Raw genomic sequence first — 22,754 nt, 5'->3', positions numbered from 1 at the left:
TAAATTAATGAAGCCAAAAAACAACCGAGCATCGGCAAGTCTGATTGGCTACTCTCGTTTTCGCCATTATCTGATTGGGTACTTTTGTTTCCGCCATGATTGTTGGCTCAAAATATTGCAATCTTATTGGGCGGAGTGGACATAGTAGGGGTGGTGAAACTGACGTATGGCTTCAAGATTTTGTTGTAAGGGCAGATCCTCTATTTTATAAGATCCTTGGATCGGACCTACGTGTTGCTTTTGTTTCAGCATGAACATTATGTTAAAAAAAAAACGAACAGAACAAGAATAATATAAATAACTACGTTCGGCAGTCTACCGGTGAACAACAAAATTCACCATTGGCATTGGTGTTTATTGAGAGAAACATGCGTTTGTTTCAGGATGTGTCAAAAACAGGTCGCAATGTGGATGTAAGAAACTTTGCAAGTAAAAATATACTGCTGTCATTTTGCGAAACTATCACTAAACCATTTTGCAAAAGAGCAATTGAACTGACTAGCCTATACCACGTTCGAGAATGCATAACATTTTAAAAGGTTTCATATGAAAACATTGAAAATCTAGGGGTACGGGAACTTCTCGATCACACTGTATTGGAAGAGCTGTATATTGCAGCAGCACGGAAACTATCTTGTCTCGCAGACAACCTGACTTATGATGATAATCACGATGATAGGAAAAAGTCTTATTGTTGCTAGCGTCGCGCGGTGCCATCTACTGAATTTATACTTCTATAGAACGTTGAGACTGAAACTTTCCGTAAAACCAAGGTGTAAATTTGTTAAAAAAAAAAAAAAAAAAATTAGTAGTAGTGGGGAGGGGCAAGGTATCAATGACGTTCAATTTTATTTATGAACATGCGCAATAAATCTATATGATGGAATTTTGAGGAAACCAATTGCATTCAACCAAAACAAAACTTCATGGTGTGCAGCGTATTTACAATAACAAGTGTCATCTAAATTACAATTTCTTGGCATGGGTCCATATTCTTTATCTGTCATGTAAAGGTTCTTGCCATTCTCGCAGTAGAAGTTATAAACATGTGAGACGAGCACGTGCTCGGAAGGTGATCAAGTTCAAACATGTCTTTTTCTTCTAATACTATAAACTACTGAACACATTCTGCTGACAATTTGATTAAATTGTTAAACAAAAAATTTGTCTGTTGCGTTTTATGAGGCATATAAACTCGTAACACCATACCACTATAATGACTGTTTACTTATTAGCGTCGCCTACCATCAGAGATATTAACAACACTCATCTTTTACTTTTAAAGTAGCTGGCAAAGAAATAAACAACCGAAAGGCAGTTTTAGTATCCGATGGTTGGCCTTGCTTCTTTGTAGTTTTCCACGGCAGCCAAACGTCATTCATAGCCTTCATAGGGACAAAGCACAACACATACTGTAGTACTTTTCTATAAAAGCTGTTTGGACAATCAACAACTTGCTTTGGTGTAGAGTTTTGGTACATCACTTTCTGAACAAGTTACGCCATAACGTATAATTATTCGATAGAAATTCTAGTTTACAGGTAGGGTGACCATTAGGCAATGATTAAAAAGCCGGACACATTGGCTTACAAAGCCGGACTTGATGAATTTGTAAACCTTTTCGCCACATATGAAAATTCAATTGGTTAATTCTGTTCAGGCATCTTTGGCTCCAGCAAGCTGGGAAACTTACAAATAGCTGCATTTACATGTTAAAATTCTTACCTCATTGATATTTCTCTACATCTCGAGTGATTTTCAATAAATCCTTGTTCTGCAAGAATTATTTTATACATTCCATTCTCACTTTTTCCTTCAAAGTTAAAACAAACTTAAAGTTGGGAATTAACTGTGGAGATGTTAAGTCGGTTGCGTTCTTTAGTCTAAGCGGCATTCAATGATGAAAATACCTGTTCGCAGTAAGCATTACTACTTTGTATCGAAAGAACATATGAAACAGACTTTCGTCAAATTCTCAAAATCTCTTGCGCTTGGTGTTTTCGTGCGTTCGAAGACTTATGAAGCAGACGAATATTTATAATTGATATGGTCTGGCCAAAGTTGCCAATCAATGGTTGTCCTACAAAATTTTGGAACTACAAACTTTCCTTATTTTAATACTTACAAAAATGTACTGCTAATAATTTGAAAATTCTAAAATGTCTGAGACTGGAGCCATCAAGCCATCAGAAAAGTTACTCATTTATAATGAGACAACTGCAAAGCAGGACAAATGGGTGTCCGGCTCGACTAAGGACCTCCAAAAAAGGGTTGTAGAAAAAATACAGCTCTTTTTGAAAAAGAACAAAACATGTGTTTAAAACATGAAAAAGATGTACAAAATGTTTTAAACATGTTTTAAAACCCGGACAAAAAGAGAATGTTTTAAACATTTTGAACAGTTTAAAACATATTTCAAAATCGTGTAATATCTTATTTGTTAAGACTTTTTACTTGCAACCAGTATTACAGATTCATCCTGTATATACTGATTAGTGCAACATTGATAACCGAAATAAATCGTTTGACTAAAAATGGCTTTTATATAGTTTTTTTAAATGAATTTTTATTAACCACTTGTTGTTCAAGATGATTTTCGAATATATATATATATATATTCGTAGTACATTGGTGATAATGCACCTTAATATATCAAATTTCATTTTTCTAGCACCAGCGGTTTTGGAAATGACTTTTGAGTGTCCGTATCGGATTCAAAATACTGACTTTATATTTCCGTAAGTTGTCACTGATAACGCACTTTTTTCTTATCTAATTTAATTTGTGTAACACCAGTGGTTTGCAAAATTACTTTCGAATGACCATTGGATTTAATATGACATTTTTAAATGGTATTTGGCTCAAATAATTGTATTGTTATTGGAATTGTACACACATGTACATAATTTTTACTCAATTGATCACCTGGAGATGGGTGAAATTTTAGTTGCAAAAATTTAATTGCTATTTCGGAATACTGATGCTAATAAAATGATTTTAAAATAATAAATTTTCGAAAAGTGATGTTTCAAGCACACTTCGTGTTGTGCTAACTTTAGAATATTTTCTGCAAGCCTGTGTATTGGTTGTTGTTTAAATCAATAATTGTATTGACAAAAACAATATTTGGGACATTCAGAGCACAATGGATCCAAGTCGATTTTTAATAATGTTCAGTTTTGCTCAGCAAATGAATGCTATTTGAAAACGTAATATCTTTGCAGTTAAGAGTACGAAATAAGTGAAACTAAAACCACGTGAAAGGGTGTGGGCTAGTTTCATATGACAGCCGCTAGACAGGGGAGTCATTGGGGGCAGGAGGGCAACCGCGCCCACCCCAAATCTGAATTTCAGATTTTGGAGTCAATAAGGCAGATTTAGAAACTTTTTGATAAACAAAGTCCAACAGAACAAGTTTGAAGTCCTTATACCGAATAAATACGAAGGAAATATAGATTATCAAAACTGGAAAGTTGCTTAGGCACAATTTCCAGAATTATAAGCAGGCCCGAAACTCGAAAGCAGGAGCCATCTGTGGAATACTTATATATATGTGGTTTTAGAGTTTAAGTTTTTTTTTTCTGTTGGACCTTGCTCAGTAAAAGGTTTCTAAATCTGCATTACTGTTCCAAAATCCTTGATTCAATCCCAGCCCCCTTTTTCCAACAGTCCAAATCAAGGAATTACTCGTTTTAAAAACATCCAAATAGGAATACCCCGAACAATTGTGGAAGTAGACGAAACATTTCTCGCACGTAGGAAGTATAACAGAGGCCGCAAATTAAAAGGGAAAACAGTTATCATCTTCGGTATGTATTGTAAGGAAATCAAACGCGCCTCTATTTCAAAGTTATCAATAGACCAAAACGGTATTATGGCCATATATGAGAAAATATATAAAACGAGGAAAAAATCAATTATGAGATGTAGGAAAAGTCTTACTGACACTTTTGAAAATGTGACAAGCATCTGTTACATGGTGCTGAATTGGATAGAATTGTATCAACTTTTTTCAAAAAAGGGGCTGAAAATGCCAGCGTGATACCAACGGGCCGATGAATGAAAAAAAGAGCTGAATTTGTTAATTGTACCAAATGTGGCAACACTGTACGGGAAGAAAATAGCCTTCTGAACGGGATCACCTTTCTGGTAATTTTCTTTCTCTGGCAAATTTTTTTTACAAAAATTAAATAAAATAAAAATAAGCATATGTTTAAAACAAGCCTTAAAAATACACGTGTTTAAAACAAAATGTTTAAAAACGTATATAAAATTTGTTTTAAACAACATCAATTGTTTAAAACAAGTTTTAATCATTTGTTTTAAACATTTTATTTTAAACAAAACAACCCTGTTCCAAAAGCAGAACTGTCCGGCCAAAAGCAGGACATCTGGCCACCCTATTTACAGGCTTTGATGTAGCCACTAATAGTCGATGTGGAGAACTGTTTGCTTTGCTTTGAAATGAAGTGAAATCTTTAAATTTTACGTCCCACAGTTATGCCGGCTAGGCTAAAGGAGACTGTGATAATGGGAAATGAATGAAATGGTGGAGTGAAGAAAGTGGGAGGAAACGGTAGAGCCCCGAGAAAACCCACGCACACGGTGTTTGTCCACCACAAAGTTCACTTGGCGGAAGCTGGGATTGAACCAAAGTCCCATACGCCATAGGTGAGAACTCTACCACTGACCCACCGCGGCTTCATTGATTTGAGTTTAGCGTTCCTTTCAACAGCGAGGCTATATGAGATGGGGACCTACAAGTTAATGTGGAATCTGAAAGACATGAGGTCCTGTAATGTGGAGAAATGTCACAAGTATTATTATTATTATTATTATTATTATTATTATTATTATTATTATTATTATTATTATTATTATTATTACGTTACTCTCGCTAATTCCGTCTTACATCTGGCCTCTGCCACATGACTTCGCAACAATCCATCAATGGCTAAACAATTCATGACATGTTTCATAGTGAGTGATACTCTACATACAAACTCAAGAATGAAAGTTTTTTTTTTCTATGATAATATATGTAAATTTAGATTAATAAAGTATAGTACTCACAAGGGAACATCTTATATTGATAGTAGCATTGCCCAATCAATATGCAATCGATAGAGGAGTGAAGAAAAGTGAGAAATCCAAAGTTTTAATGGCCGTCACCCAAAAACACAGGAGATACAGAGGAAAGAAGGATCGAGAATGCCAGGATTTGTGAGAGTCTAGTGTATTATAAAAACAAATGTCAGTCTGTACATCGCGATATCCTGAAGTATTATGCAGCCTGACTTAAGAAATTTATAATGTTGGTTGTAGAAAAATAAGGATCACAAATATGTCTCATGTCAGTGTGCCAAGCTAGTTCCTAATAGTAAACAGTCACGTTGATAGCTGTTGCTACGTGCGTTGATAGATATTGATACGTGCGTGTTTGATACTAATAGATGTCGCCACCTGCGAGATTGTTGTTAAAACGTAGTCATTCAATAATTGTCTAAAATATGGTATGAAATTTGGGGTGGATTGGGCAACTCAAATAAATAAATAAATAAATAAATACTAATAAATAAATACATAAAAAGAATTATCTGTGCCTGTTATATCTTTGTGTAGAGAGAAACCTGGAGTCACTAAATTTTTACACAAATAAACTTCAGCAGATCTAATCGCGTACGAAGCTGTTTTTCTTTTAATTTTTCACTCAAGCGGAGTTTCCGGGATCAAAATTTATAGTACGTATATGAACAGTGAACCATAGTGTCTGTGGGATAGACAACCCAAATGTTTCTATGCTGTACATGTTGTATACATCATAGGGGGCAAAAGGTGAAAATGGCTGGTCGTTATAATTTCAGGCATTTCATTTTCGGAGATTCTGCATAAACTTTATTCTTCTCGTCCAAAAAACGGGCACTTCTACTAGAAAATGAATGAATAAATAAATTTGTTAAATGTAGCTAATTAGAGCTTCTAATTACGGACGATATTAACTTTTAGTGTACAGCGACCTGAAAAACTGGCCGCAACAATTACTATTACTAATAATAATACTAATAATGGTAGAATACATGTTCAGTTTTTTAATGATTCTCTGTCATCCCCTCTTTTGTGTTTAAATTCCAAATGCACAATCCCAATATTCCATATCTCCATTATTTGTCCATTTCATTGGAATGCGTAAGTTCGATTTCGTAGTAGTTTCCTTCTTTACATAAAAATAATAGTCTTTTAGTCCTACCAGCGTTGCCAGACTCATATAAAACAAAAACCGTACGCAAGGTAAGAATGGAACGTTTTCTCTTATCGAGGATCGTGCAATAAAATTTCTTACGAAAACTCTACTTTTTTAGCATGCTTAGATTTTTAATACTATATCTAGCGATGTTTGTTTTGTTTTGAAATTTGCTAACGCTCTTGCCTTCTGTGCGAGCTGTCCCGGGTTCGATTCCCGATGGGGAACTCTGTCGAAAATTATAAAAAGCTTTTTCAGGCTAGTCATCTTGAATGAGGTTTTTCTGGGTTTTCCTCATTCGCACCAGGCAAATGCCGTGGTGGTACCTGACTTATAGGTTCCAGGCCGCTTCCTTCCTTCCCTTTCCCCAGATTGTGTGCTCGCCGAGGGACGTCATCCCTCAAACGTGACGGGCTAAATGACCATAGATGCCGAAAGCCCAGAAATCTGATCCTAACTCGTTGTTTTGAAATTATTCACAAAATTAATAGACGATCCTCCCCTGTCGTACATTGTTGTTAGGTAAAAAATCTCTTGCTTGTTTTTGTATACGATGTTAGTATCACCGTTTGATATAATCTAAATTCGCGTATAGACTATCGTAATCCAGTCAAGAAGTGTCTCTAGAGCCTGAAAATCGAAAGCCTATTTACAATGCCTATTAATTTAATTTCTTACTCACATATTTATGTAATTTACTGTCTAGTTATTATTGCTCGCTGCGTCATCCAACATTTTTCATAGCGTTCGATCCCAATCGCAAAGTACAAAAGTCTCTGGCCATCGATTAAATAGATGGAAAATGATCACAATAATTGCTGATCATGAATCTGACCTTGTGTGAAGTCCTCGAGATACGGTGCTTTGTACGGATGCGTAACTCACAGCAATTGCTCTAGTTGTTTAATCGGGGTCAACAATAGACGTCAGAAACTAACAAACCACTGTAGTAAATATTCGGTCAGTATACTATAATTAATGTTCAAACTATTGTTTATTATTAATTATTATTATTACAGCATTTTCAAACTTCTATAGCGTTGAAATAAAGCTACGAGGTGTATTTACTTAACAATATACAGGGTGGTCCAAAAGTAGGTATACACTCCTGCATTGATTAAATATAACAAGCTAGTTTATGGGTTTATTTGCTTCGGATGTTCCGAGTTTAAAGTAAAAAGATATTAAGAACAAACAATAAATAAACTAAGTCTATCTGATGGGTAACAATAAGGAATTACATAAAATGCAACGAGCTGATCGGTACGTTACTGTATACTTACTTTTGGGCCACCCTGTATTTTGAAAGAAAGGGCTTATCCGCGTAGATGATGTGAACAGGCTTTGGGAGAGATGACTGAAATTCAGTTCAAATGTAGAAGAGACGATGTAGATTCTATATTGCAAAAAGCAAATTGTCCTAAAATGGATGGAACATAGTCAAAAAGTACGAAACATTAACATTAAAGTCAGTGAAAAAAATGGTCTTCCACATATCTCGAAAACTATAATGAGATGGCTAATTGAAAACTTATTGTGGAGGTTTCACTATATATATATATATATATATATATATATATATATATATATATATATATATATATATATATATATATATATATATATATATATAATATAAAACTAGGTAGCATTTCAGCTGTAAATCCTATATTATGATTGCCGCATTGAAAATGCAAAACATTTACTTTTTGAATATCAGTAAGCTTCTGAAATGCATTTTTCTTCATGCTATTTAGACATATTCACATTTTTTCATCATATGTTGCATGTAAATTACTCCTGTATTAACGTTTGGTCATACAGATAGATGAAACATACTTAAATATTAGAAACAATCTTTCAGTTGCTTATTTCTTCGTATTTCTTCATTTCTTATTCTTTATTGGTTTTTTGATATTTTCTCTACAAGGGAAGAAAAGGGATGATAATATGTCCATATCCCGTAATATCTTAAGGAAGGAGTGATTCTATGGCTAATTGTTTTTTTTTTGTTTGTTCGATAACACACAGTGATTTCATAGATGCTGTCAAAGTTTGTGTCGCTTGACATATGCGACTAGAAATATCGGTTTCTGGTTGAGCTCGGTCATGACCCTGTTGGGACAATATCTCATGTTGGCAAAATGTATTACCTTGCTAACAGACTAATATTCAGGCACTGTCAGATTGTTAATGCTATAGAAAGACATTGTGCCTTATGCACAGTCGTTCTGACGTGTGATTAGTGCAATACTAAAGCGTTCGACAAACATATGTTGCGTGCAGTAGTCTAGCCTTTAGTATGACGCTAATCATACGTCAAAACGACTCTGCATAAGGCCTATTGTGACTTAAGTAGCTATAAGATGGGTAAAGAGTTAGGGCCTTATGCATAAACGTTCTGATGCGTGATTAGAGCTATGCTAAAGAGTTCAACTAACATATGTTTCCTGCAGTAGTCAGACCTTTAGTGTGACATTAATCATACGTCAAAACGACTCTGCATAAGGCCCTTAGAGTTCAATATTGAAAAAGTAAAGGTAAAGCCAAATACAATCCTCGAGATTTACCGAGTAGATATGTAATCGATATTACTATCAGATTTAAAGAAGACGACATGCGTGTAAGAGTAAAAGTATGAAATACGTACTTAGAAACGAGTTTCAACACAACAGCGTTTTGACAATCTCCCTTTGGTCATAGGACCTAGGAAGTGATAACACAGGTTGCTAGAAATGGTTTTATTGAACTTGCGTTGTCTAAATTTATTATCTATCTATCTATAATATATACAAGTTTGGATATTATATATATAATATATTGTAGGTTAGATGTACACGACTGAGATGTTGAACTGTTATCTCGATTATACAAGTTAAGTTTTAATGTGAAAATTTATTGGAATTTGAAATATATTTTACTTTAATTATGTGTTGAAAATATACATTTTAAATGTTGAATGACTTATTTGTGTTTATAAGAATTAATGTAAAAATGTTTTTATATATTGTATATTACTATATTATAATATATTATTGTATTTTATTATATTGTAAATGTATAAGAGAAGAAAAAGGGTGAAATTATTACAATATGATGTTCATATCTTGGGATCCCTAATGGTTAGATAAATGCAATTCAATATTTAGACTTTTCGTTTAAAATAATTAAACTCGTGTTTTTTAAAATTTTACCCAGCAGGGAATAAGATGGGTGGGAAAAAAAGGGTAGGGCCTTAAATTACTATATCAAGGTGTCTGTCCCTCGAAATTCTTTGAGCTGGAGCTCCTTCGTGGCTAAGCGGTTAGCGTACGCGCCTTTGGCGTGGGAGACCCGGGTTCGATTCTCGGCGGGAGCTCATGTAGTTCGGATTCCACGTTAATCAGTAGGTCCACGTCTCATATAGCCTCGCTGCTGAACGGGACGCTAAAACTAAAATCAAATCAAATCAAATCAAATCCCTTGAGCTGAGAGATATAAAAATTCGACAGTTACTTTTCATTTAAAGTAATATACCCGTGTTTCGTCCTTTTTTAGATATACCTACACGGGAAGAAGAAAAGTGGGAAGAAAAAGGAATTGCAATTACTACATTAAAATGCAAATCGGACACATTTCGTAAGAGTTTGCGTTAACGCAACGCAAAATTTGCGATTCAGTTTGCGATAATTGCCATATAAGTTGTGACTTTCTGCATTGTGTCGCTTTACGCTGAATTTTGTGAAGACTAGGACTGCATATCAGGGTATTATTTAAGATTGAGATACAGAAAGGACGTGACCTATAGATCAGACAAAATGCGCTGACCTATCTTCGGCTAACCTATAGATCAGACAAAATGCACTGAAAGATGTATTTACTTATTTTATTTGAAGACAAAATAAATTTATTATCTCTAAACTTAAGGAATTTCGAAAAAATGAAATCAAGTTAAATCTTCCAGTTTAACATCCAACGATTGTGCTCGTTAAGATAAGGGAGACGGATGCTTTAAGGCAAGTGAATAATGATAGAAGAGCTAATGGAATGAAAATGTGGGAGAACACAGGAGTACCACGAGAAAACTCACGGACACGATGGTTGATCTGGGATCAAATCAGGGTAAGGAATTTCGAGATATGAATACTTCATTATTGGAAACTCGACTTGGAAGGGGGTGAAACGGGAGCTGCAAATTTTATAAAAACATACATACATACATACATACATATATATATATATATATATATATATATATATATATATATATATATATATATATATATATATATATATATATATATATATATATATATATAATATGTCGGAATCTCTTAAGTTTCGAGGAATAAAATTTAGTACTTCGATTTGTCATTTGAAATAACTGAACACATATCTGCGTAATGGGATGGAGGGCTAGTTGGGTTTTTGTCACTCCGCTATCTTCAGTCGTTCAACTTGCAAGAAATTTGCCGAAAATGCATGAAATATACTACGAACAGCCCGTGTACGTGAGGGTATTTATTAAAGCTTATTCTTACCTTGCAAAGAACGTGGACTTCTGCTATGAACTAACTAAAACTAACTCTATGACCTATGGAACCCGGAGGTTCAATGCCGCGTTCACAAAAGCTCTCCACTGACTTCTATCCTTGGCTAACTGCATCCAGTTTCTACTTTGTATTCCAATCTCTGCGAGATCCATTTTAATATTGTCCTCTCATCTGCGTCTAGGTCTTCCTAATGGTCGTTTTCCGATTGGTCTTCCAGTCAAGACTTTGAAAGCGTTTCTACTTTCTTCCGTTCTAGCTACATGACCCGCCCATCTAAGCCTCCTAGACTTGACGACCGTAACAATGTTGGGTAAACCATATAAATTATGTAGTTCCTCCTTATGAAGTTTCCGCCATTCCCCATTCCCGTTCCTCTTGAGTCCGAATATTCGTCTCAGGATCTTATTCTCAAATACTTTCAGTCTATGTTCTTCCCTCAGAGTAAGTGACCATGTTTCGCAGCCATACAGTACAACAGGCATGATTATCGTTTTGTATGTTTTAAGGTTCAAATTTCTCGACAGAATTCGTGACGGCAAGAGATTTTGCACCGAATAGTAACACGAATTCCCTGCTTTTAGTTGACATTTAATTTCTCCGTGAATATGATTTTCCTCTCTTAATACTGATCCTAGATATTTGAAAGTATCCACTTTATCAAAAAGTATTATTTAATACGAGTATTTTAACGCATCCATAATTTGCTGTATTCCGGTCCCGACGCATTTACGGACTTCTGCTATGTTTATTATAAATATGAAATCGATGTTGTATTTCTCATCATGGTAAAGACGGATGACTGTTTCAAATGAATTTTTTGAACATAGTACCTACCTTGATCTGAATTTTTATCACGTAATTTTTATTAAATTGTGTATCCTAAGGGGAGAGAAGGATATTCAAAATCCATGCGAAAAATAGAGTATTCCAGGAACCCTAAAAGTTAGAGGGATGAATTTGGTGTACAAACTCTTCATTAAAAGCAGACCTGCTGATTTTGAAAATTGATTTATGGTCTTCTTCTTATGGTCCAAAATAAATTTATGGAAAATATTTGAAAGGTATATTTGAATAATCTTTTCCCTTCTTGCGATACGTATTTAAATCGAAATATTGAAAACCGGCTCAACCCAAAGTGATTTTCTATATAATCAAATCTTTTGAATACATAAATTAGAATGGAGAAAATACCTCTAATGTTATTCCGATGTATGTGTAGGTTTATAATAAGTGGTACAGACGGGAAAAATAGTGAGTGCACATTTACTAATATTGGTTATTTTTCTTCCATAGGGGGCTTTGGTCCATGGCTGCAGAGCGACCAACATGTGGGCTGAGCTCAATACTTTCCCTGAACTGTCGTGATAGGGCTGAAGCATTCGCCCGACGCCTCCAAAGTCGACTTCGATCCCTGGGCAATGGAGAACCCTCCACGGATAGTGGTGAAGTTGTGGAATGGCGAAACGAAAACGAAGGTCAGTGTAAAACAACGAATCGACAACCCGAACGAAGCGCTTCGAAATTCAGCAGTTCATCCGACAGCGATCTCTACTTTGATTTTGATTATGAGAGCCCTGGAAGTCCCCTCGAACTTAACAAATTACCACTTAATTTATGCGACGATCTTCAGTCACACGATTCCAATCCTGAATCAGGATGTGTATTTTCTTCCCCTGTTAGCAGCTGTGCGCCAGACGTAGATCATGTGGCATCTCAGAGGGATGAAGATCTTGATAGCAATAGCTCCGATGGAATGTACTTCGATCCAGAAAATTCACCTAGTCTTACTGCTGACTCTAAGTGGATGTGCAAGTTTCCGTGCGAATCTGTCATGTTTCTAGCAGAGAATGAAGCAAGTGTTGAGCTGTCTTCACGAAATAGAGTTCCTTTGACACATAGCGATGAGAGATTAATTTTAGAAGAGACAAACAAAGACGTCACAACATTGAAGATACAAAAATATGAGCCAGAGAATGGTAGCTATGACTTGTGCATATCTGAATCTGAAATGGCAATGGTTCATAAGCTGTGTGGTGAAATCCTAGAAGAGGCACTTAGAACTGCATCCAGAGAAATTGAAGGTTGGAATACTAAAAGTGATGTGAGTGAGGAAGATGACGATGCAGCAACAATAACTGAAGAGTCCCCTGCCCTGGCAACTGAAGGTGAAGACTCGGAAGAAGGTACTGATGTTTACGATTCTACTCTTATGGAGAAATGGAGTGAGGATGAGTGTCTTACGGCACAATGTGAAGTTTCGCTAAACAGTGGGTCGGATGATACTGGGAAAAAGTCACCGGATTCAGAAGTTGATTGTGCTTCTCTTTCGTCTCACTGTGAATTTCTTGTGGTTTGTGATTCAGAAGTTACTATAGGGAAGGTGTCGGATCAACAAAAATCAGAACGGGACAATGGGACGAACTATTTGGGAGTAGATGATGATGATGATGATGATGATCGGCCGAGGGTTCGTCGTTCGTCGTCTTTAAAATCGGGCAAAACACCACCTGGAACTCCAGGCCGAAAGAAAATCGTTCGTTTCGCAGATGTACTAGGTCTTGATTTAGCAGATGTTCGAACTTTCCTTGATGAAATCCCGCGTGTTCCAAGTTCTGCCTTCCAGGATCTCCAGAATGCTGACAGAGATACATCAGAACAACTCGAAAATTCTTTTGGGAAGAGTGTTCGGACAACTGGTATCATTGAACGCTGTCTCATTCCCATGTTCCCTCAACCTGGCGGGTGTCCAAATTTCATAGATCGAGTAAAGGGCAGAAAAGTGTGTTTGGAAAATGCTTATCAAGGGGACGGCCTCCTTGTCTCAGGCACTGTTCGGGTTCTCAACATGGACTTTAATAAGACTGTGCATATTAGATATACACTTGATAACTGGCAGAGCTTTGCAGATCTACAAGCCTCTTACATACCTGGATCATGTGATGGCTTCTCTGACAAATTTTCGTTTATACTTTATTGTCATACGTTAGACGTGGGCCAAAGAGTCGAATTTGCTATCAGATTTCAGGCTAAGGGATCACAATTCTGGGACAACAATGATGGCCAGAATTACGTTTTCCAGTGCCTGACATCTGCACCAACCACATACATGCCTATTGAAAGCCCCGACGAGCGATGGCTAGCTTATTTCTGATAACAAATATACTACAGTAATGTTCCAAATTCGCAACCGTGCCATAATTATTGTAATGAAATACAACCCCATTCATTCTAGTCGTTATATTATAAATACTAAGGAAATATTGCGAGTTTTTAGAATATGTCAGTTTTTGTACGTTTATTTCTTAAGATAGGTATGCTATTTTTATGGTTATTTTTTTCACACTAAAGAATGGTTAATATTACGCATAAACTTCACTTACGTGTTTAACCCCACCTATGAGTCATAACGGTAGTTGTATCAGAAGTGTTAAAACGTGAACTCCACAAGTGAAAACTGAGAGTTTTCAAATGACATTGACACAATAAAATTAGTACAATGAATTATTATTGTTGCCTAATTATCACTGCAAAATGTACAAAATTTGTTCTTCGAACTGCGTCAAATGACGAGATACGTGTGGGCAGTAACTTTATTTCACTTCTAAAATTTATTGTGTGTACTTTTATCTTCTGTTGTTGCCTTTTAAATACTTTTTCTTTCGAATTTTCCTTGCGAACACTGTAATCTGTTATTCTTTTCCTTTAAAATGTTCTTTTAAGATAGTCTCTTTGCTTTTATTGAACATACATAAGTAATTTTAAATTATGTGTTGTAGGGCATTTAGTAATTTATCTTTACTAGTTGAATATTTATAAGTAAAGCTTTTATTTACAATTCATCAGATTTCTTATCTATAACCTAATTAAAAACTATATGCCATATTTCTTTCGAAAAATTATTGTGTTACTCTGTTTAGGATGATGTAGTAGACACAGATGGGTAAACTTGTGTAGAAAAAGTCCTGATTGAATTTGTCTTTTGAATATCTGTGTGGTTTTCCCACACACTGAGGTTGACAATTCTTCCAATCTTCACCTTCTCACTACTTGTTTCTCCCTTCAAAATCACTCAATCTCACAGCTCTTCCTGTTTCTCGTCCTCACTTTAATCACTTTTACCTCAGCGTTTCATTTGTGACCTTTTAAGCTCCATCTTATTCATCAGAAGTGTCCCCAACTTCATAGCATATCTTCGTCCCGTGACTTTTCTTAATAAGCATTTTCGTGTCAGCTGTTAAAGCGTCCAATATTCAGTTCAGACCTTTATATTATCAAGTGTTGCAATATTTGACTTTGCAACTATTATGCATATATTTATATTCAGTAATCAAACACATACACAAGTATTCGATAATAAAATCGAAAGTAAAATATTTCTATAATGAAAGATATGGAATTCATAGTAGGCCTAATGCATATGTGAAATGTAACCTAGAAGTATTTTGACTGATGCGTTCAACGTTACTCTTGAATGGACGTTGTAGGCTCACAGTGCACATGAACACTCATGTCCAAAATGATTGTCGCATATCTATAACTGTCTTATTGTACGAATATGATTTGATAATGATTTTGCAGGGTACTTTTAATGCTGATATGTGTATAATCGGGAAATGTATATTTGTGGTAAATTTCGTAGGAAAAGAATTATAAATACGAAAATTAGAATGAGTAAAACAAAATGTTGCTAAATGGACAAGAAAGTTTTATTTTCGTTTTATTGTTCTTATTTACTGCTCTTTTCACATGAATTTTGACACATACATGTCTTCGTCGATTATACACATATTAACATAGTAAGAAATGCCGGCCGAATTCGTTATCAAATTATATTCCTACAACAACATATTTATAGATATGCGACAATAATTTTGGACATGAGCGTACACCAAAACTACGAATTTCAAATTTCATAACTTTTATTTAATAAAGTGTTGAACAGGATGACAAATTCACGTAAAGATAATGTAATATATCTAATAATGAAAAGTCATCACTAGCGTCATATTGAATCTCTTATAAGCACTTGCTGTAACATGTTGCATTTTCTAGTAGTCCAAATCGAAACAAATCAACACGACACAATTTGATAGTGATAATGAAAATAGTTTGTTTCATGTTTAGTAATTTCTTGTACAACTAACACTTGATTACACCTTTCACTACGAAACATAATAGTTGAAAGATGATCTACGTGTGAAGAAGTAAATTGGATTTTATTTTGCTATCATAAATACTTTTTTCCAATTATAGCGGATTAAAAAAAGAGTCTTACAAGATCAGCCCACGAAGCTCCATCCGAATACTGCAGGCATATGCATTTAGACTCTTGAGTCTGAAAGACTGGAAAGACAATAATTAATTTGTTGTTACGTGAGCATTTTCGTTAATTGCAGCCAATATAAACGTGTTCCTGGAAAAGACCTGAGAATCTCGGTCTGAATCTATTTACATGCTTTGAAAGTAAAGGAAAGGCTATAGGGTAAGAATTTGTCTACTTCTTTTAACATATATATATCAGTTGTAAATAATGGCATCAAACTTATACAGTATATACAGTAGTAATTACAAAAATGGCTACAGTCCTATATTTTCTGCGGGCGAATAATCGTTTAGAGAGCAATACTATTTTTTTTTTTTTGTAAGTGGTATAAAATTACTTCAAATCGGTTTATTCACAGTGAAAATAATGTTGATTTAATGAGTTGTGCATCCCCCCATTCTTCAACATCCAGTCATCAAGAACTTGAGTACGTTCTCTTTGCCCTATCATCATGCAAGACTAGCTACAAACAGTAACAAAATAATCCCTGGTAAAAGCATACCGAGTGCAAGCTTCCTCTTATGATTTGCTCAGAATGTTCCGACTTTTGTTTATGGATATATATATATATATATATATATATATATATATATATATATATAATATAATATAATATAATATAATATAATATAATATAGATAGATAGATATAATATAAGAAATTGAAGAGTAAAACATTAAGTTAGATTATCCTCACAAATGGAGAGAAATTATTCTTAATATGGAACCAAGTAAGAATATGTGATTGATATAAATAAGGTCGCTGAGTTTATTATGGACTGTACGTTATCTTTATTGAATAATAATGTCCTTATACGTAATAGCACTAATTAGCATGGGTTCAATAAGTACTCATATCCTCAACAAAATTTGAAATCATTATTTAAAGAAAGAATTGTAATGTTCGGCAAGCAGAAATATATATATATATATATATATATATATATATATATATATATATATATATATATATATATATATATATATATAATGTGTGTGTGTGTGTGTGTGTGCATATATATGAAAAGAAGACAAATTGACTGGAACTTCAATTTTCGGTGCATCCTATATGGTTACTAATTCATTGAGTCTTCCTAACATCACACTTACATAAGGCTTATCGTAGTTCCACGATGTTAATACATCATTTAAAATACATTATTTTATTTATATGACCTACATTCACACAGTTGTATAAGTGACCAAAAGTAGAATTTTGTATTACGTATGAAAGTCGAGATTTTCAAAATTATATACAGCTTTTACAAAGATAAGATTATGTTATTAAACTGCAAATTAGGTAGATAATAAGGGTTTTGTGAAACACGTATTAGTTAATATCGTGTTGTAATTGCGAGATTGTTGTGAGTTACTGAAATAAGAATGTAAATAAATCTTAAAAATTTAGCCTTGAATATGTACTGGTATTTTAAACTTTTAAATGGTTTTTGATGGTGTTAGTTATTTGTATAGTATTTAAGGTAATGCAAGTAGTTTTAAACTATTAAATGTAAATATATTTTTGGTAGTAATTTTCTTGAAAAATATGGAAATTAAAAAAACTATTTATTGAAAGATGTTGGATATTTCAAAAAAAATCTCTTCGTAGCTCTCAATTTTCTGAAGTGAATACAATGACTATATTAGGAGCTTTTTTTGGTACCTTTGCAACAACTACTTCACACTTAAACTAGCAAATACTTTAAAGTATAATTAAAGAATATTTTACATTTTATTTTGTTAATATCCTACAAAAGTACGTTGTTCCTTAACTTTGTCAACACAGATGTAAGGAAATTCGAAAGTTGTTATATAAGTAATAGGATAAAAATTCTAGTGTGTGCTATCGTTAAAGTGGTTCCTATAATGATACTGTTATTCTTTAAATAATAATTAGATTTTTTTATAAATATAAAAATTCGTCACAATCTATTAATGTTCTAATATTGAATGAGAAAAAATACTAACCTGATATTACAGATACAACTCCAATTTGGTGAGAAAAGTTCCTCTGTTCAAGTAACAATCTCAGCTTTCTGTGAATTTCGTGATATTAGGTTTTCGATACAGTATATTAGTATTGCAGTTTGCACAAAACTATTTATGCGTAGGATGATGGATATATGTAATTACAAATTGTAACCACGAGCTTTGGTCTTCCAAATTATTAGAATTCTTCGAAGTGTTTTGAAAATTGAGAAAATATATAATGAACTATAAAGAAATAGTGAAAGAAATATATATATATTGAAATATATAGATTCATGGGTTATATTCTAAGAGACAACAAATAAGGCGATTTGAAGATGATTTTTTCACTATATATAAGACTTCACTTAATCTTAAAGGTTTATTGATTTCAAATTTATTTTGTTTGCGTAGCTACTAATTTTGTTGGTTTTTGGTACAATATTTTGGAAAGTACAAACTTTCGAAGTCTAGTATCGGAAATGTCAGAACACAGTGTGTAGTTAAAGTATACAATTTGATTAGATTACATATGTTTTTGATTCTCTTTGAATAACTATGGTTTGTAGAATCAAAGTTGTATTTAATAATTTAAATCGTAATTTTCGGTAAATTATATCGATGTTTCTATAAATGTGTAGTATAGTCGATACAGAGCTCCATTCATTTATTGAAAAACAATCTGGTTTGCTGAATGTGCATGAAATATTATTCTTTTGACACACATTTTATGAAAAATTGTCAGATGTTATATTGTAGTTGTTGGGGTATAATGGGGGATAAATGTGTATTATCAACATTCAGGAGTCATTCAAAAGGAAATTCGCGAAATTTTACTTTTTTAATAGGTAGACACAATACTAAAATTTGAATATAGCATCCTATACCTTAATAAGTGTTATTAGAAGTCTAAGGGTTTTCAATACTTTGCTGTAACTTGGAAAATGTCGACGGTAATTTGCAATTACTTCTATCTGAAGAGAATGCCGTTTTCACTTCGTGCATAATATATAAAAATAGAAAATAGTATCAAAGTGTGAAATTATCTTTATAACTAACGTTTTGAGCTAAGAAAAGCCTAAATTGTATGCTTCACCCTAAAACTACATGCCATTGACAGAATACACAGTATGTTATATGACTAATTTAAAATAAACCAGCTAAAGACGAGTTTGTCCTACAAACTAATTTATCAGAGCAACAATAATAGTCACGTGTATGTATACATGCTACACATTCTAATGACTGAAATTTAAAACCTGAGATACTGAACATAAGTATTAATGGTATAGTCGTATTTCTATATATTTTTTCGTTTAGTACATTATTAATGAAACAGTCATGTTTTTTTAGTAGCTCTGATTACAAATTGAATTATGTACTCTATTTAAAATAAAAGTTATAAAACAACCTTATGTTCAGTAACCAAATTGCGTGATCTGTATGCTCACATTATTTTGTCCATTTCTGTTTGTAAAGTTGGGACAAGTCGATCAGGTCTCCTACTTTGTGTTCTCTTTGTGGATTGCACATCACCTCGATGTATTATTGTTTTAACCTTTGGGGAAACTTTTGCAAAGCCATATGTTCAAGTCAGGTTTAAAATAAAACATTATTTAGTGGTCGAATATTAACGATGTTAGTTTCGTAAGAAATACGCACTATCGTCGCCAGGGGGGGGGAGAAACAATACCAGTACGCTGATATAAACATTGTCTAAGGTGTTTTGGGTCATTGAGGTAATAATAAAACTTGTGAAGCAAAGGAGTCAACAGAATCAAAGTTGATTTAGCTTCAATTAGCATTTACAAGTGTAAAGCACAAGAGGATTTTTTTTTAAGATTTTGACGTACTAAAGCCCTCTCTCATAGTTTCTTGAATCTGGTATCATCAGCTAGCCTTTGGTAATATGGTAGGACTGGAAATAGTGTTCAGATTTCATTGTACTTTTACTGCATATGCTAATACTTAAAGATTTTCTTGGCATTTGTTACGTGCAGTGCTGTTAGAACTAATGCATCTCTAGTGCTAAAGGTTTTCGCTTTGTAACCAAAAGAGTTGTTTTAGCTGTAACTCTTACATCAAGAAATTTTCAGCTTGAGATCTTGAAAATTTGTTTTTGAGACAGAAACTTAGCGCTTGGAAGACACATGTAAGACTCCTTGAATACCTTTATAGGAATGACATGTACTATGTGCTTATAGGGTTAACACTTAATAATTTTGCCACTTAATTTCTTTCAGAAAATGGTATGGACGAAATAGATGCAGAATAGTTTCCGTAACTTTTATCATCTCAAATTTTTCAATTGCGAATATCATTTTAGAAAATCTTATCTCTGTATTTTATAGCACTTGCTAAGTTGTAGGATGCTATTTTCTTTAATATTGCTTTAAATTAATATATAATATTGGGGAAATTAAAATAATATGAATTGAGTTTGGAAATATTCTTCGGTGGACACCAATAGGAGAAAGACATTAAAATTACAAGAGCCATATTATGAACATATTTTTGTTTACGTTCAAATTTCACTAGACAATATAGTCATTTTCATTGACGCATCTACAATTTAGATCTTGGATCAAGGACAGAACATTTGTTTAATATAAATGACGTGGTAATAACACGAGACATCAATCTTGTGTCTGACAGTAATTTATACTAAGAACTTGTGTGAAGGTAAAGTATGGTCAATATATTAATCGTATTTTTTCTTTAAATACTTCAATGTTGAAATATATATGTTAGTACACATGAAACTCAATTAAAGATGTATTTTCCTTAATCAGCTGGATGTTACATTCAATTCTTCACAATAATTATTTATTATATTGTACATTGATCCAATTTTGAAATGATGGAACAAAGGTTTCACTTAATTTATCTCATATATAAAAGCTGCAAGGTAATATTAAAGGATTCGGTTTTAAGGCAATATACTTTTACATTATTTTACATTTTAAAAACTTCAAAATATTGGAATTCAGTTCATGGTTATGAGTTTTCTTGAATTAGCAGTTGTGGTATATTGTAATCGTAAAGTACGATAAATTAGGCTATTAAGTTTTTTTTTTTTTTTTTTTAAATCTGGTGTATTTACCGTCCATGAAATCTTGTGTATTTATCTGATATTCTCTGAATTTATCAACAGAAATTTGAACGTCCTGCAACTACGTATGCCATATACCTCGAAAGAACAGTATAATGTATTTTACTTGATCCCAAAAATCGTCCAAGTTCTTCTAACAATACAAGTTTAGAATGTATTTTTAATATTTTACTGTTACAGAATATATTTTTAATTTTTATCTCAAATGTTAAAATACTCAAGTTATCAATTTTGTTATCAAATGCTGGAGAGTTTTTATCCTAGCATCACAGACAGTAGGCCTAATAGTGGGAAAACGGTAGGCTAACCAACTACCAGTATTGGGAGAATGTTGGGATTAGCCATTTTGCCGAGCATTTGGCAACGAACTCAATTGCTTACGTAACCATTATGAAAGATGTAAAAGTGTTACGGGAATGTGAGGTCGAAACTGTTGGATAAATGTCGGCAAATTGTTGATTGGCCAACACAAATGTAAATGGGATAATAAATTTTTACACTGGTTTATCCAATTAACAATTGCCAACTATGCTGACCTTTAACCTACCAAGCATGCTGCTAGGGTAGAAACTGACAAAATACTGATATTGTATTTTTAGTATATTGACTCATATAGCGTATATTATATATTTTTGTCTATGTAGATGAATTAATGTACATTTTCTCCTTGAATTACTTGTAGAACCGTTTGACGCCAACGGGTGACTGACAGTGTGCCAAGACTGAAACCATTGTTAACTGATTATATTCACTGACAGAAGGGGTCTTCCTCCTCCAACTTAATCATGTAACATGTTGTTGTATATAGTTTTAATTGTCGTGTACCTGAGTGATCGTAAAGCAAGACGTTACTGTCTACACATCAAATAAAGTCTATTCTTGAAAACGTGTTTTACTTTGACAATATTTTGTCGTTTTATAGCCCGATATATACAGTAAAACTTATAAAATTTCTTATCTACTTAATTTCACTATACTATATATATATATATATATAGGGTGTCCGTAAAGTTGCGCAACCCAAAGTTTGATTTCGTATATCTCTTGATCTAAGAATGATAAAGTCCTGAGACTTAAAATAAATGTAAACCTGTTCTATGTAGATATTTTCGAGATCATGACCAATGCCGGAACTTGTAACGTTTTTGTGTAGTAGCGAAAGAAATTACCGTAAGTGTAAAATTTAAAAAAAATGTGTAAAATGAAGAAAATTAATATTCAGTTGCAGAAAACTGATTTTCTGTGTGTGAATTCCTGTGTATATGTACAGTATGCATCAATATTTATCCATTGGTGCGAAAATGTGACAAGATTGATACAGTGTTGCCATATAAAAGGCTGTTTAATACAAGTCCGTAAAATGGGTCTTTTTTGACAAACGCGGCTCCTGACAACACTGTTGTCGTAAAATTACTGCAACGTGTGTGCTTTAGGTTAATTGATAAGCAATGAGAATTTGCACATAATTGATAACACGAATTTTTATTAAAAATTTTGCGATATATCAAATTTTTGAATAACTTTGCGCAACTTTACGGACACACTGTATATAGCTAAAGCCATTGCGCTGTTATTACTT

At 33.5% G+C, this 22,754-nt stretch overlaps 1 protein-coding gene across 3 annotated transcripts in view; it reads left to right on the top strand.

The window, feature by feature from the left end:
* Window positions 1-22,061, top strand: part of Gbs-76A (Glycogen binding subunit 76A) — a 79,616-nt gene extending 57,555 nt beyond the window's left edge. For 2 of the 3 annotated variants that reach the window (XM_081746058.1, XM_081746056.1), the window contains exon 2: window positions 12,067-22,061. In XM_081746058.1, coding sequence (XP_081602184.1) covers window positions 12,080-13,924 — 1,845 coding nt within the window. In that variant the 5' untranslated portion in view covers window positions 12,067-12,079 and the 3' untranslated portion in view covers window positions 13,925-22,061. The remainder of the gene's footprint in view (window positions 1-12,066) is intronic. The other variant, XR_014129151.1, reaches the window with a different exon arrangement.
* Window positions 22,062-22,754: the final 693 nt, after the last annotated feature.

Source organism: Thermobia domestica, chromosome 18, assembly GCF_964235325.1.
Source record: "Thermobia domestica chromosome 18, izTheDome1.hap1.1, whole genome shotgun sequence".
Classification (NCBI taxonomy): Eukaryota; Metazoa; Arthropoda; class Insecta; order Zygentoma; family Lepismatidae; genus Thermobia; species Thermobia domestica.
Note: the sequence above shows the minus strand (reverse complement) of the source record. Positions and strands in the feature narration are given on the sequence as shown.